The sequence below is a fragment of the Tauraco erythrolophus genome, chromosome 7 (assembly GCF_009769465.1).
Source record: "Tauraco erythrolophus isolate bTauEry1 chromosome 7, bTauEry1.pri, whole genome shotgun sequence".
In the NCBI taxonomy this organism is placed as follows: Eukaryota; Metazoa; Chordata; class Aves; order Musophagiformes; family Musophagidae; genus Tauraco; species Tauraco erythrolophus.
In genome coordinates this window covers 34990774-35004091 of record NC_141471.1, presented here as the reverse complement: position 1 = coordinate 35004091, position 13318 = coordinate 34990774, and the positions used below count along the sequence as shown (strand labels likewise).

At 43.1% G+C, this 13318-nt stretch overlaps 1 protein-coding gene across 3 annotated transcripts in view; it reads right to left on the bottom strand.

Moving 5' to 3' along the window:
- The window catches only part of ITGB8 (integrin subunit beta 8), a 64699-nt gene extending 52243 nt beyond the window's left edge, over positions 1 to 12456 (bottom strand). For all 3 annotated transcript variants that reach the window (XM_086614635.1, XM_086614636.1, XM_086614638.1), the window contains exon 1: positions 12327 to 12456. In XM_086614635.1, the coding sequence (XP_086470761.1) occupies positions 12327 to 12456 (130 nt within the window). The remainder of the gene's footprint in view (positions 1 to 12326) is intronic.
- Positions 12457 to 13318: the final 862 nt, after the last annotated feature.

The following is a 13318-nucleotide window of genomic DNA, read 5'->3' as shown; positions in this document are numbered from 1 at the left end:
AAGGAGTACAAACAAAAGGAATGTAATTGCTCTTGGCACAGAAACGTCACTCCCATCTTCAGCTAGATTCCAAAGACAGCAGAGATGAAAGGTATTACAAGAAAAAGAAAGTAAAGTTATGGATTCAGTAAAAGTGTCAAAGGACAAGGAAAGATACGAATTGCTGATCTGCAGCATAATAGTGGCTAAAGACCACCATGGGGCAAAATAGGGAGGAGATGACAGGAACTTTGAAATTAGCAATCAAGTTAACGTTAGTGCATCATAAGAGAGAGTTGTTCTGATAAGAATAAATAGTTGACAGGAAGAAATGAGAGACCTGTGCTTCTAGCTACACGGATAAGGAATAAGCTACATTAATTTCTGGTCATCATAATCAGTAAACCAAAACGAACCAAATAATGAGTTTGGCCCAATTAATTTCCTACAGTAATGTCTGAGTGTCTTTTCTTAAAATGTATAATCTCATCTGCATAACACACATTTCCCAAAATTAAATGCCATTGACCATGTAACAAAACATTAATGTTTTACTGTAACGTTCACTTACTAGAAAAAAATTGGTATTTGCGTATGGCTGTAACAACTGCGCCATATTTCCAAATACATCGGAAAACTGACTAAAAAATAATTGTATCTTTTTTTTTTTCTGTATGGTTAGTTTTTTGAATCTATTGAAGCTTGATTTAGTTTGGTAATACAGCCTCTCTGATAAAATATAGGGGGAAGATGTCTTTCTAAACTTCTAAGGCAGAAGAAAAGATCTTAAAATCCACTTTGGGTTTTCAGCGTGATCATGGCAGATGAAATGATTTAACAAATGAAATATACAGTATTGCTGGATGCAAATCTCTTTGCTGATAACTCTCCAGTCACAAGAGCTCAGTTTTCGCAACATGAAGTCACAGATTGGCAACTGACAAGCTGGGTACCATTGGCTCGAAAAGTTGATTTTTTTTGGAATAAAGAGAAACTTGAAAAAGGTTTATTAATGCCCGAGACACATTCTGGCTTCATCACTCCTGTAGTTCCCAAGTACATAGTCCCTTATAGCAGTAACATTTATGGACATGCTTTCATTCACCAAATATTTATTATTTAGTTATAAGCCTACTCTAAAACCGTAACTGATTTAGTATAAACTTCTCAGTTTCTTTTAAAAATCATATGCTAAAGCAAGAAACATTTTTTTATGAGTTGGCTCAAAAAAGAACTGAGATTTTTCCTGCCACTTCACCAAAAACAGAGTCCAGACAAGACTAAGTTACTGTTCAGCCAAAGCTAAGGGCAAGTTTCTACTGGCTTAGTTATAACTGATGTATGCCAAAAGGTATTTTCAACGAGGGCCAAATTTTCTGCTGGGAACCGCACAGGCATATGCATATAATAAAAAGTGAGTGCAGCAGGTTAAACTGCACTTTTCCAGCCTCCTCCACAAAATATAACTGTGCTCCAAAGACTGCAGCTATTTACAGTGATTTCAGGTGTGGCAAGCCTAAACTCTCAGCAACAAGAATGATCAAGGCAAGACAAATATCATATACGTTATAATCATATCCTACCTCCCTACCTTCAGTCGTGATCGGGGTATTTATCTCAGAAATGAAATAACAGTAATGCACACTGGCATTTGAGAGGGGATGTTAAACAGGGTTTCAAACAGACAGCACTGTGCAAGTACAGCCAGGAATTCAGATTTATATCAGCTTCACTGTTGGTACATGTTTGTGCTGTTTTTGGAGGGTGTACCATTTGTTTGCTTAAAAAAGAAAGCCAAAATATAACTAGCAGCTTATACTCCCTGATCATGGTCCTCAGACTGTTGAACACTAGTCAAGGCAAGAGGATCCCAAATTATCTAGCCTCTACAGAGCTTTTTTCCTTAAATTCTGCACCCAGTCTTGTTTTAGGGCAGCAATCAGCCAGGCCATCCCTCTCCACAGATAACATGGCCTTCAGTAACTTGTGTGTAGCACCACTCATGAGGAAAGCTGCAGCTTTTATGCAGTATACTGAAGTTACCTTCACCTTTCTGTCTTCAGGAGCTAAGCAATGTGACTCCTGCAGAGCGGATAGGCAGTAACAGTCCCAGCTAACGCACACAGCCTCCCAATTCACTTTGGCTGAATGTGCAGATACAATGAAAAGCATTGTAAAAATGCTACAGAGGGGGAATTTTTTTCCATGATTATTGTGTCTGACACTTACTTGCTCAGATTACAAGGAAAAAATGAGTGCCTGTGCTTTAACTGCCAATCCTAAAACCTAATCCTGGAATTAGGGTTTTTTCCTCCTTTTTCCAAACAAGCAATAATTCTCTCTACCCTTTGTGCACAATACCATACTTTAAAAACATGTTTTGTCACCATCAGTTTTTCCGAGAGGGTTACAAGATATGCCTCAGAATCAGTTTTAAGAGGTCCTCACCCTTGTCCAGCAAAGGAGATTTCAACTTGAAAACTGTACATCTTTTATGCTTTATAACAAATTTCTATGCAAATTACCAGACAACTTTTATTCCCTCTCTCTTTTTTTTTTACTACATACTGGATTTGTTAATTGGTTTCATTTCTATATTAATGGTTGTCCACTTTAGTTTCACTATTCAGGCAGGAGCTAAGCTGCATACTGATTTGAAAATATGCTTTACGAGCATGAGAAGCAGCAGTAAACTAAAACTTGGCATGTAAGAGACGTGTTTGCTAAGAAAAAGAAGATATGTAAAAGAAAGGTGCAAAACATGACTGGCACTGTCAAATCCTGAGCCCTGGAAAAATACTTCTGTAAACCTGGCAAGTAAGTAGAAGGAAAAATACTTATGTAAACATGGCAAGTGACTAAAACCACCTTTTCATTAAAATAAACAAATAAAAAAAAGCCAATCCCAAACCAAAAAAAATCCTAGACCTTCTTTTTCTAGTAGTCATTAAAAAAAAAAAAATCAAGTGTTACAGTGTTCCTAAAAAGAAAAATGAAGTATACTGGAAGAGATAAACCATAATGTGGTTACAGAGAAGATAAGAAATACAAATGAGACATAAATAAGAAGCATACATGCACATCTGGATAAATGCAGTGAAAAGCATCACTAGCAAACAAGTCCTGATGACTGATACGGGCTCCCATTCCTAACTCTGCCAATATCCCCCTGATACTTCTGGGATTGCCCAATTAATCTGCATTACCATATGAACGCAGTACCCTAGGAATATGAGGGGCATTACTGAGAGCAACAAGAATGATATAAAAAGCCATCAAAATGCTCAAAGTAATGCAGCAGTCTGCCTCATTGAATGAGAGTTCATGCCTTTGCGAACTATGCAGGAAAACAACCCAGATCTTTCTTTTTTGCACATTGTGCAAGCTCTGAGTGATGCCACTCAAGGGGACTGATGCGGGATATCAGCTGAACAAGGCAAAGGCAAAGTAGGAGGAGGAAAGGAGATCTCTGTCAACACAGCAGTAGGAAGGCTCTGGCAGAAAAGGACAGTCGTAGCTGATGCTGAAGGACAGCAAATGTCCTTCAGAATATCAGAAGTCTGCTAGATAATGGCACGTGGAGATGGAGTTCCTGAGCAGTCTAAGGACACTTGTGTAATTAGGGAATGATGCAGACACTAGGCTTCAGGGAGGTACTCCTGACACCTCTCTGAGTCTACATGTCTTTCTCAGCTTCATCTCTTTGAAAAGTTCTATCACTTGTACGTACGTTGCCTATCATTCAAGAGGAAAACTGGGAGGACAGTAGCCTCACACAGATACATATAAACTCAAGATTTTCTTGTATATGTATCACTTTAGAGGATTTTTTTTTTGTTTTGCCAGAAAGATGCCTATAGCAGCATTTTGGAAAAGGTATTAGCCAAAATAGCTACTGGTCTAGCAGCTAGGACTTACAAACACAACATTCAAACCACAGCCTCAAACATGACCTTGCCTGTGGGAGACAGAGCTATTGACTACTCCAGACTGACTTTGTTCCCAAGCCGCAATACAGAATGAAAACAAGAAATGTAACCTTGAAATTTTGCACAACACAATTTTTGTTTCTTGGCCAACTTTATTTGTAGACTCTCCTTTCTATGAAACTTCCTGCTTTTACGGGAGATGGTTAAACTTTGTTGCTGCAATCTATGCCTGCAAACAATGAGTCAAAGACTATTTGGCTTCTGAAACAAATCTATTCTGTCTGTTGCAAATAAAAACATACAGGACAATTTACTCTGATTGTATCATTAGAAGAGACACATTTCCCACAGCCATTAGCTTTTATGGCACAGGTTTGATGGTCCTCTTTGCTCAGCTTTGCACCAATAAAATTGCAAAGTATATGGAACCAGAGAGCTTAAATCCTTTTTTACTAAATTCCTTGATTTAAAGGGAACCTCAGGATATGCAGAGCTGTGTTAATTCCTTTGTTTCCTAGGACGGAACGTGGGCATAGGAATCATTATATTCTAGTAATTTCCAGCTGCTAGAATCTCCCCTGGAGTTGGCCAGCTTGGATACAGACATGCTGCTCTAGCAAAGCCTGGAACGGCTACTGCTGTATTTCATTGCTAATTTAACTTCTTCTGTATCAGTAAGCACTGTTAGCAAGCAGCACATCAACAACCTAGAATAGCCAGTATATTCCTGTGCATGCTATGAAGTCTTTACCTAAATATGAGGTCATGATGAATATAGACTATTTTTTGCCTGCTTGAGAAGTTCACCCTTGAGTAAAAGACAAGCCCAAGCTCTATCTCCCACCATCTTCTATAGCTCCACCTGTTCAAACCAGGCCCTCAACACTAATCGCCTCCCTAATCTACCTTTCTATTCCGTATTCTAGCCTTCGCCAAACTGTTGCTTTCTGCCTTGTAAAAGAGCACTACCTCTTCCTGGCACTGTGCCTGCATTCACAAACCCAGAAGCAGTGCAGAGGATGGACAACAGCTCAGAGCTATTTCTTCCCAAGGAGCACCACAGACCACCTGATCCACAGGTTCTTAGTCCACAGTAACCCAAACAGCTCCCTTCACTTACTTTTATCTGCACACATTGTGAGTTGTAGCAAACTTACCAGTCCCTCAATTCTCAACACAAAATGATAACCGAACTGTGCTTCTACAGAAGTTTTTCCTGAACAAAAGCCCCAAAACAGAAACTATACACATGTGTATATTAGGAAGACGTCAGGGTTAAAACAAAACATTGAACACGTAACACATAGCTTACATGCACAATGAGAAAACCTCAAGAATATTAAATAAAAGCTAAGACTGGTATCAGACAGGATAACCACCTTAAGGACTTGTGTTATGTACCGCACAAGTCTGGGAGGAGCATTCATTCAGCAAGGCTACTTTAAAAATGTTATTGCCTTCTGGAATACAAAGTGTTTGGTATTTGTTATTTAGTAATTTGCTTTTCAATAGGGTTTTCAATCTCCAAACATGGTTATTGGCCCTGAGACAAATGGAATGTGGTAAAAACTTTCTGGGATTTTCTTCTAAATTATTTTTGTTACTTTAATGCTCTTTGAATGCAGAAACAGATATCGTATTTTAATTAACTGTGTGGTAACACAGGAAAAAAGATCCCATTTGATGATTAGCAGCTGTATTAAAGTGCTTCAAAAGTGAGTTAAACTACAGCGATTTTATGAATATATAGATCAAAAATGGATGAACACGAAGATCTTCTAATAGAGTACTGAGAAATTAGCTTCTCAAATAGGAGATAAATGCATTATTCAAACGAAAAACCTGAAATCCAACCACACTTGTCTAGGAACAGACACTGGCCAACTTCCACTTTAGATTTGTATAAGCCTGTTAGGTTTTTAAAATCTGGGGACAAAGATTACGTAAAACATGACTGCAGGCCATAAAATACACAGACTCACATAGTAACTGTAACTACTGGTGCACACATACTGTTTGAACGCAAGCTTCTGCTTCTGCAAGTAAGTGTTCACGTACGTGTATGGTCTGCAGGTGCAGCTCTAACAGTCTGTAAGGGCCAACCTTCAAACACGCAAATTCAAGATTTTAAACAGGTAGTGGTTTATTTATGTTCTGAAGTAAAGCCACAACATTTTTGACAGCAAAATGCAATCCAACAGTTTTGTTTAGGTTGGAAGAGCATGCTTGCCGATGTCATTATTTAGGCAATTTTGTATCATTTGTGCGAGAGTATAAGTTGTCTCAAGTCTTATTTCCTGGGAGTCCTGCTTGTACAAGAAGATGAGATCTCGGTTCGGCTTTCCAGCAAGAAGCTCCCATCTGAGAGAAGCAAGTTGTCCCTGGCACAATACTCACCCCTGTCACCCTGCAGAGATGACATGGAAATAAATCATACTCTTAAGTACAGTAGAACAAGTGGAATTCACTTATCCTAATTCCCTTGAACACCGAGAAGGAACAGAGTTTATTTTGGAAAGGGCAGCTACTGGTTTAATCAGACTTGGACTACTTTTGTGATGCCACCATACATCATGCAGCTGTATTTCTAACACAGCTCCAACAGCAAAATACCAAAATACTGAAGTTTTCAAGATTTGAACCCGATGAAACACTGCTGCTAACAACTTAGCTTTCAAGTCAGTGAGCCTGAAGAAAAATAAAAACTGAGCATCCAGGAACATCTTTCCACCTGCCTGAAGCTACAGAATTTTCCTCCTCCAATAACTGTACTCAAAATCTCTGTCTTAGTATCTTTTGATATTTATAAAAACTTTAGACTCATTACTGTCACCATGGGTAATAGCAGGAAGAAGTCACTGCAGGCATATGACAATAAAGTAATGGGAAACACAGAAACACATGAAGAAAAAAGCCAATTATGAGCTTTGCAAACTTTTCAATTTAGGCAAATATGGCCTCAGCTAGAAGTTGCTTTTTTGGCAGCTTTCTAATGCTGTAAATTCCGATCATCTTGAAACACTTACATTTTACTCAAGGGGTTATTCTTGTTCTGCCACCAGAACAAGGGGGAATCCTGAATGGCTGGCAAGAAGATTACTTTTCTTCTTGAAGAAAGGTTCCATTACAGTGGACAGTGAACTAATTCATTAGAGCTCTACTTCCTTCCCAAAAGCTAAACTAAATAGCCCAAGTCCATTTATGTAAACTGCCAAAAGAAAAAAAAAATATTTTTTAATAAAGTTCAAGCGCTTAGAAAAGAATAACAGACCATATCCTACTTTGTCTATCATAAATTATGCCTATTTAAGCAGATCAGAAAGAAGTATTACATCTTTCCACTGGTTAGACAGAAGTCAGCAATTAGTAATGGACACATACAGATGCTTTAAAGACAGATTTTACTGGAAAGGAGGACATAAGTAGACAGCGAAACACTGAGGCCTTAAGAACTTGATTTTTAAAAAAACACAAGAAGTTTATTAACACAAAGGAATTGATATTCTTCCCCAGAATTTTGTTTTCAGTACATTCAACCTGAGAAGCCAGATTTATAACAACATGTCTGCATTACCAGTTACAATAAAAGCACAGGATAGTTCACATATGTGATTCTTGAAAATATAAGATATGATTTTAGTGTCATTAATGTATTTTAAGAACACTGAGCAAACTTTAAAGCTCAGCACACAAAGCCATTTTCCTTGTTCTTCTTACCCTGACAGAACTCATTAAATCCCAATTACTGCCTAAGACACACCTATCCCAATACTAAAAAAGTATGACTTTGCTATATGCAGTTTTTAAAATGTACATTAGTGATAAATAAAACAACTCATTTATGTAGCGTAGATTTTATTTGTACAATAAGGCTAATGTTTCTTATGTCAGGCCTATTCTAAAGAAGTGAGATCCCGACCTTCTAACTAAGGACTTACTCCCAAAATTAATGACAATGAATCTGATTTTCTGAAAAAGTCTTGATAAATATCAGTAGCCCAGGTCAATTTACACAATTTGTAAATATAGTATCTTATGCCTCTCTTCTCATACCTCCTACTGTGGATTAGTAACTAACACAAATTGTTCCAAATTCAAGATACAATTAACAGGGACATGTAATCATGAGTCCTTTCTAGAGACTTGAAAAATAGTACCAGCATTTAAGCACTTGATGAAGTATAAGGGAGATTATTATCTGATATTTTAATGTCTTCTTGTTGAACACGCAACCAGATGAGGGCTTATTTGACGAAGATTTTCTTAAACTTCCATAAAGCTCACATTCTGACATCTTTCTGATGCTCTGAGGAGGTAAATTATACTTAGATTATACTTTAATGGAAGATCAAATTTATCATTCAGGCCTCTTGACTAGTGGAGTATAATTCCTGCTTACTCAGTTGTTGCAGTTCCAGCCCTTGATAGTTTAAGGACCAGAAAAGAAGCTACTGCCTCTTCACAGTGGTACTGTGGTATTCTACACAGTGGTGCTCTACACAGAGTACTCCTACTGCATGCAATCTTCAGGCTGCCTTCACAACTTCCTTCAGCAACAGCATGTCCTAAATGACACAACGACAGTCTTCCCAGAGCACCGAAAGTATGGTTATTCCTCTTCTAGTTGGTAAACCGTCCATCTCCTCTCTTTTCCCACCTCAAACATCTGTAGCATGGAAATGTTGTAAATACTGTACGTGCAACCACCAGTATCATTCAACTTGCAAAACCCACAAAATAAAAAAATTGACCACATAAAACCCCTGAAGAGACATGAAATTGCAACAGATTATGAGAAGTGTACAATCTGCAAAGCAAATTTATGCATACCATTGGCATAATACGCTCCTTGGGCAATGTGCAAACCTCCCCCTCGCAATTCCTCAGAACTGCAACCTACAACCAGGCTCCCTCTCAAACACCCAGGTTGGCTTTCCTGAAGATGGGGAAATACCCCTAGGGAGCAGATCACCCACGCAGACTCAGGAAATTAAAACCGGATTTTCTCCTCTTGTTAGATTGCTTTGAGCCTCAGGAAAAGCAGAACTGTCTCGGTGCTGAGTATCCCATACAACACAGCTTCTTCCACTGAGCCCCAGAAGGAAATGGGCCAAGACAGGAGAGAAATCAGACCAACACTGGTTAAAGCTATCACAATGTATCATGTATTTCAGACTTTGTTTTGCGTGCAGGGACATTTCCTGACCATCTCTCTTCAAAAACAGTTCTTCCATGGGTGATTTGAATAACTTTTTTTATTCCTTTGAGAAGTACAATGATTTATGAAACCTTCTAACTACAGGGGATACACATGAAAATCTGACGTGACAGGACTGGCAAAACACCAAAGACCCAGATGAGGGAACATTAATGAATCTGTTTGGCTTTAGAAGTCCTGCTATTGGGATAATGAATTAACAGTTGTCCCTGTCGTGATCACAGATCCTCTACTTTCTCAAAACCCCTAACTGGTCTTTCCAAATGACAGCTTAAAGAATACTGAAAATACCAACTTTTAAAAGGTCAAGAGATTTGTCAACCATGACTATATAACAGAATTGTTGTGTGCTGTTCTCCAACTCTTAAATTAGGGATACAGATTGTCATGCCATCCCATCCCTATGTGCACATCACAAGTAAACTCTGTTTACTTGAGCTTCAAATAGGAATGACTACCTAGATATTTCTGAAAGCACCAAATACCTTAGTTTTCAGAATTTAAAATATGTAAAAACTGTTTTTGAGACCCTATTGAGATTTGAAACAATGTCCTCTGTTAACCTTGATCAATCAGTCATTCCACAGTATTTAAGCCCTACACATTCCATGTGCTTATACAGCAGATAAAATCTGAAGAGTTTCAACTGTTTAGTTTTTGAACAAGGCAAGGGAACTGACACTTTCCACTGAAGTGAGCACTTGCACAACTGGTTAACACAATGCATATATGTGCTCTGGCTGTAGAATACAGCTTTTATTCAGTTTGCTAGTTTACATCTTTAGGGGTTTGTCAGGTTTTAGTGTTCAAATATAAATTTGGGATCTCTACAAATCACTGTGGAACTAGCTCCATTCTTATGTCAGGTATTTGTTTTAGTTGGCTTAGTGAACGGCAAATTTCTTTTGGTGAGACTTACCGAACAAGGGACCCTTTGTAGAAGGCGTCAACACTAACCTTTTTTATCTGAGTTTACAGAACCTTTAATTTGGAACTTACAGCTTTACAGCATTGTGAGATTTCCTTTTGTGCTCCTCATAACTACAAGCCCAGGGCCAAATTCTACCTTTACTTATCTCCAAGCAGTAACTCACATCTCAAACTGCAGTCTGCAGAACAAATACTTCAGGAAGCATCAAATTGTCCATTTTTCAATTAGAAGAGGCACAAATGCTCCAACAAGAATGAACGATCTTGAGTGTCATGTATGTTTCATGTTAATTCCAGTCTCTTTCAGAACTGGAGATTCAATGCAACAGATGTGTAGGTTCTGCCAACTCTGCACATAAATAAACTGAACTTGCTGATGGCACGGGAACGGCACGATGCTCTTCTCCATGCCCAGCGCTGCCAATGCAGAAGCAAAGAGGAGTGGCTGCTTCAACACAGCTGTGCTGCCAAATAGCTGTACATGGAGCTGTTGCCCAGCGTCTCTCTCGGAGCAGTCTGCAGAAGTTTGAAGAATCCAGGTGGTGCTGCACTGGCTGATACAGCTATCATAGCCAAAAGTAAAAAGCATACACCACCAACAACAGCAACAACAACAACAATAATAATAATAATAATAATGATAATGAAAAATTTTATGTGCTCATTCACAGAAAAACAAACCAAAACACTTTTCTTGCTTTAACTGTGGCTCTAGTCTGTAAAGTGATTATGTATGAAGGAAAGAATTCAGTATGACTTTCAGCTTTCATGAATTAGCAGAGGTTTCAAATGAAGAGGAAAAAACAAGGTCTATCTGAGTTGTGGCCTGCCCAATCTGGGAGCTGCTGTCGCAATAAACGCATAACCCGTGACGTATCACCCATGTACATTTTCACTATCAAGCACAACAAAGAGAGCAAGCATCCTTTGGCGCAAAAGCCCCGTGCCTGATCTTCCCCTATGGCATTCTGTTCTGATGCATTATTTGCACTAGTGTGTACCCAGGAGCTACACTCACGACTAAGCACAACACTGGGCTCAGGCACAGAACTATCCTCTCCATAAAGCTCCAGTTAGTCTTTCAACTCAGTTATACTGCATAAAAAAGAACCTGGGATACTAAATACAAGATGTCATGTTTTGTAAGAAATGTAATAATATTTTGTTTTTCCTATTGACATTTAGTTTGGTTTTGAATTCAAAATATGAAGCCAAAAAAGCAAAATAAATTATCCTATGAAAGTTAACAAATTATTCCATTGTTTTAATAGCACTGGGCAAATCTCACTGAACTAGGCATGAATTTGTCACATCTGCAATAAAGAATTTAAGACTAATACACTGTTCCCATTGTAAATCTTATTTTTAGAGGTTACATGTTAACATTTTAAATTAACTCCAGGCTTAAACTTGGAATAGGCGATTATTCCACAAGGGGGGGAAAAAATAAGGAAAGGTGATTGACAGCTTGATCTGCTTTTCTGACCCTTACTAGTTAAATAAGATCCTGCATGAAACACTTAACTAACCTGATAGCTCTGTCTGATCAACCTCTGTACGATCTAAGGTACACGTGCACAAACTCCTCTCAGCCTGCATGCATCAAAACTGACACCCGGGTCTTTGGGAAGCCCTTCCACAATTTGAGAGGCCAGAGCCTTTCCCACTACCAGTACCACAGCTCCCAGAGAACTGTCAGTATACACTTTACCCCAAGGTAAAGAGAAGACAATCTTCCTGTAACTCTATCCATTTTAAACCGTGCCGCTAAATGCCATGCAGCGTTTTCCTTCCTAAGAACCGTCTTTCCGCAGTTTCTGACCCCCCCGGGGGGTCTACGTGTGGCTTAACACTGGCTTGCAGAGGGTGCCGGGGGCCAAGCGGGACCCGCAGCGCCCTGCTGCGCGGCACTCCCCGCGCTCCCGGGGGCTGCCACGGCTCCGGAAAGGCTGGACGGCCCCGGGATGGACAGTTAAATCACAGGCTTGCGCTAGCGGTGCTCCAGCAGTGTGGCGCTCTGGCAGGGGCCAGCCGCTGCAGCGCGGCTCTCCCCGCAGGTACTCTCCGCCCGACAGCTCCGCCCGGCCGGCCGGTGCGGCGTGTGCCCACGGCGCCGGGCGGCCCCGGCCGTCAGGGCTGCGGCCCGAGGGCGGCCGCCGAGGCTGGGCATGCCCTCCGCTCACGCACGGCCCCCGCGCGAAAACCAAACCCAACCCCAGCCCCAACCGGCCCAGGGCACGGCGAGCAGCCCGAGGGGCTCGGCAACTTACGGCGCTGGCAGAGTCCCGGCACGGCCGCCAGCAGCCGGGCCGCCCCCAGGAGGGGTCCGGGGCCGCGCTGGCACTTGGGCACGGAGACGATCCCCGCGGTGAGGCACGCCAGCAGCGGCACCCACATCATGCGCCGCGGGCGGCACCGCTCCCGCTCCCTCGCCGTCTCCTCGGGGCCGCGTCTCGGCGCCGCGGCGCGCTCAGTCCCGGCCCCCGCGGGGGCGGCGGCGGGGCCGGGGGAGGGGCGGCGGCGGCGGGCCCGGCACAGGTAGGGAGCGCGGCGGCGGGGCGGGCGCGGGCCGCCGCACCTCAGGGGCAGCGCCCGCCGCGCCCCCGCGCCCCGCGAGGGGCGGCCCCTCGGCTGCAGCGGCGGCGGCGGCAGCGGGGCCTCGGCCGAGCGCGTAGAGCAGCTCCCTCCATCCGCCTCCAGCCCGGCGCGCAAGGGGCGCCCCGTCGCCCGCCCTGCCCGGCCGCGGGGAGGCACTCGGTACTGCGCGGGGAGCGGCGGCGGCCACGCACCTCCCGCAGGGAAACAACCGTCCAGCGGCTGTCCCCGCCCTCCCCCCGCCCGCTGCCCGCGCCCGCCCCGCACCCCCGGCGGGGCGCCGCGCCGCCAGGTGGGCGCTGCCGGCTGCCGTTCCGAGCCGCCGCCGGGGCCGCTTCTCCGCGCCGCGGGGCCGGGGTCGGCGGGAGGCACGGGAGCGCGGCCGGCTGCGCTGTGCCGCCGCTGCCGCCCAGGCCGCCCGCAGAACCGACGGGCCCCGCTGCTGCCGGTGCGCGCCGGGCCCGCGGGTCCCCCCCGGTTGCTAGGAGACCGCAGCGGGGCAGGTTCTGCGGCTGGGGTCGGGGCCGGGCCCGGCGCTGAAGTCACTGCGCCCGCCCACGCCTCTTTGTTTGGCGGCGGCTCGCGGCGTTCATTGTTCACACCGCCGCCGCGTCCCGGGCCGCGCCAGCGGCCGCCGCGGGGAGGCGGGCGAAGGCCGCGGCAGCGG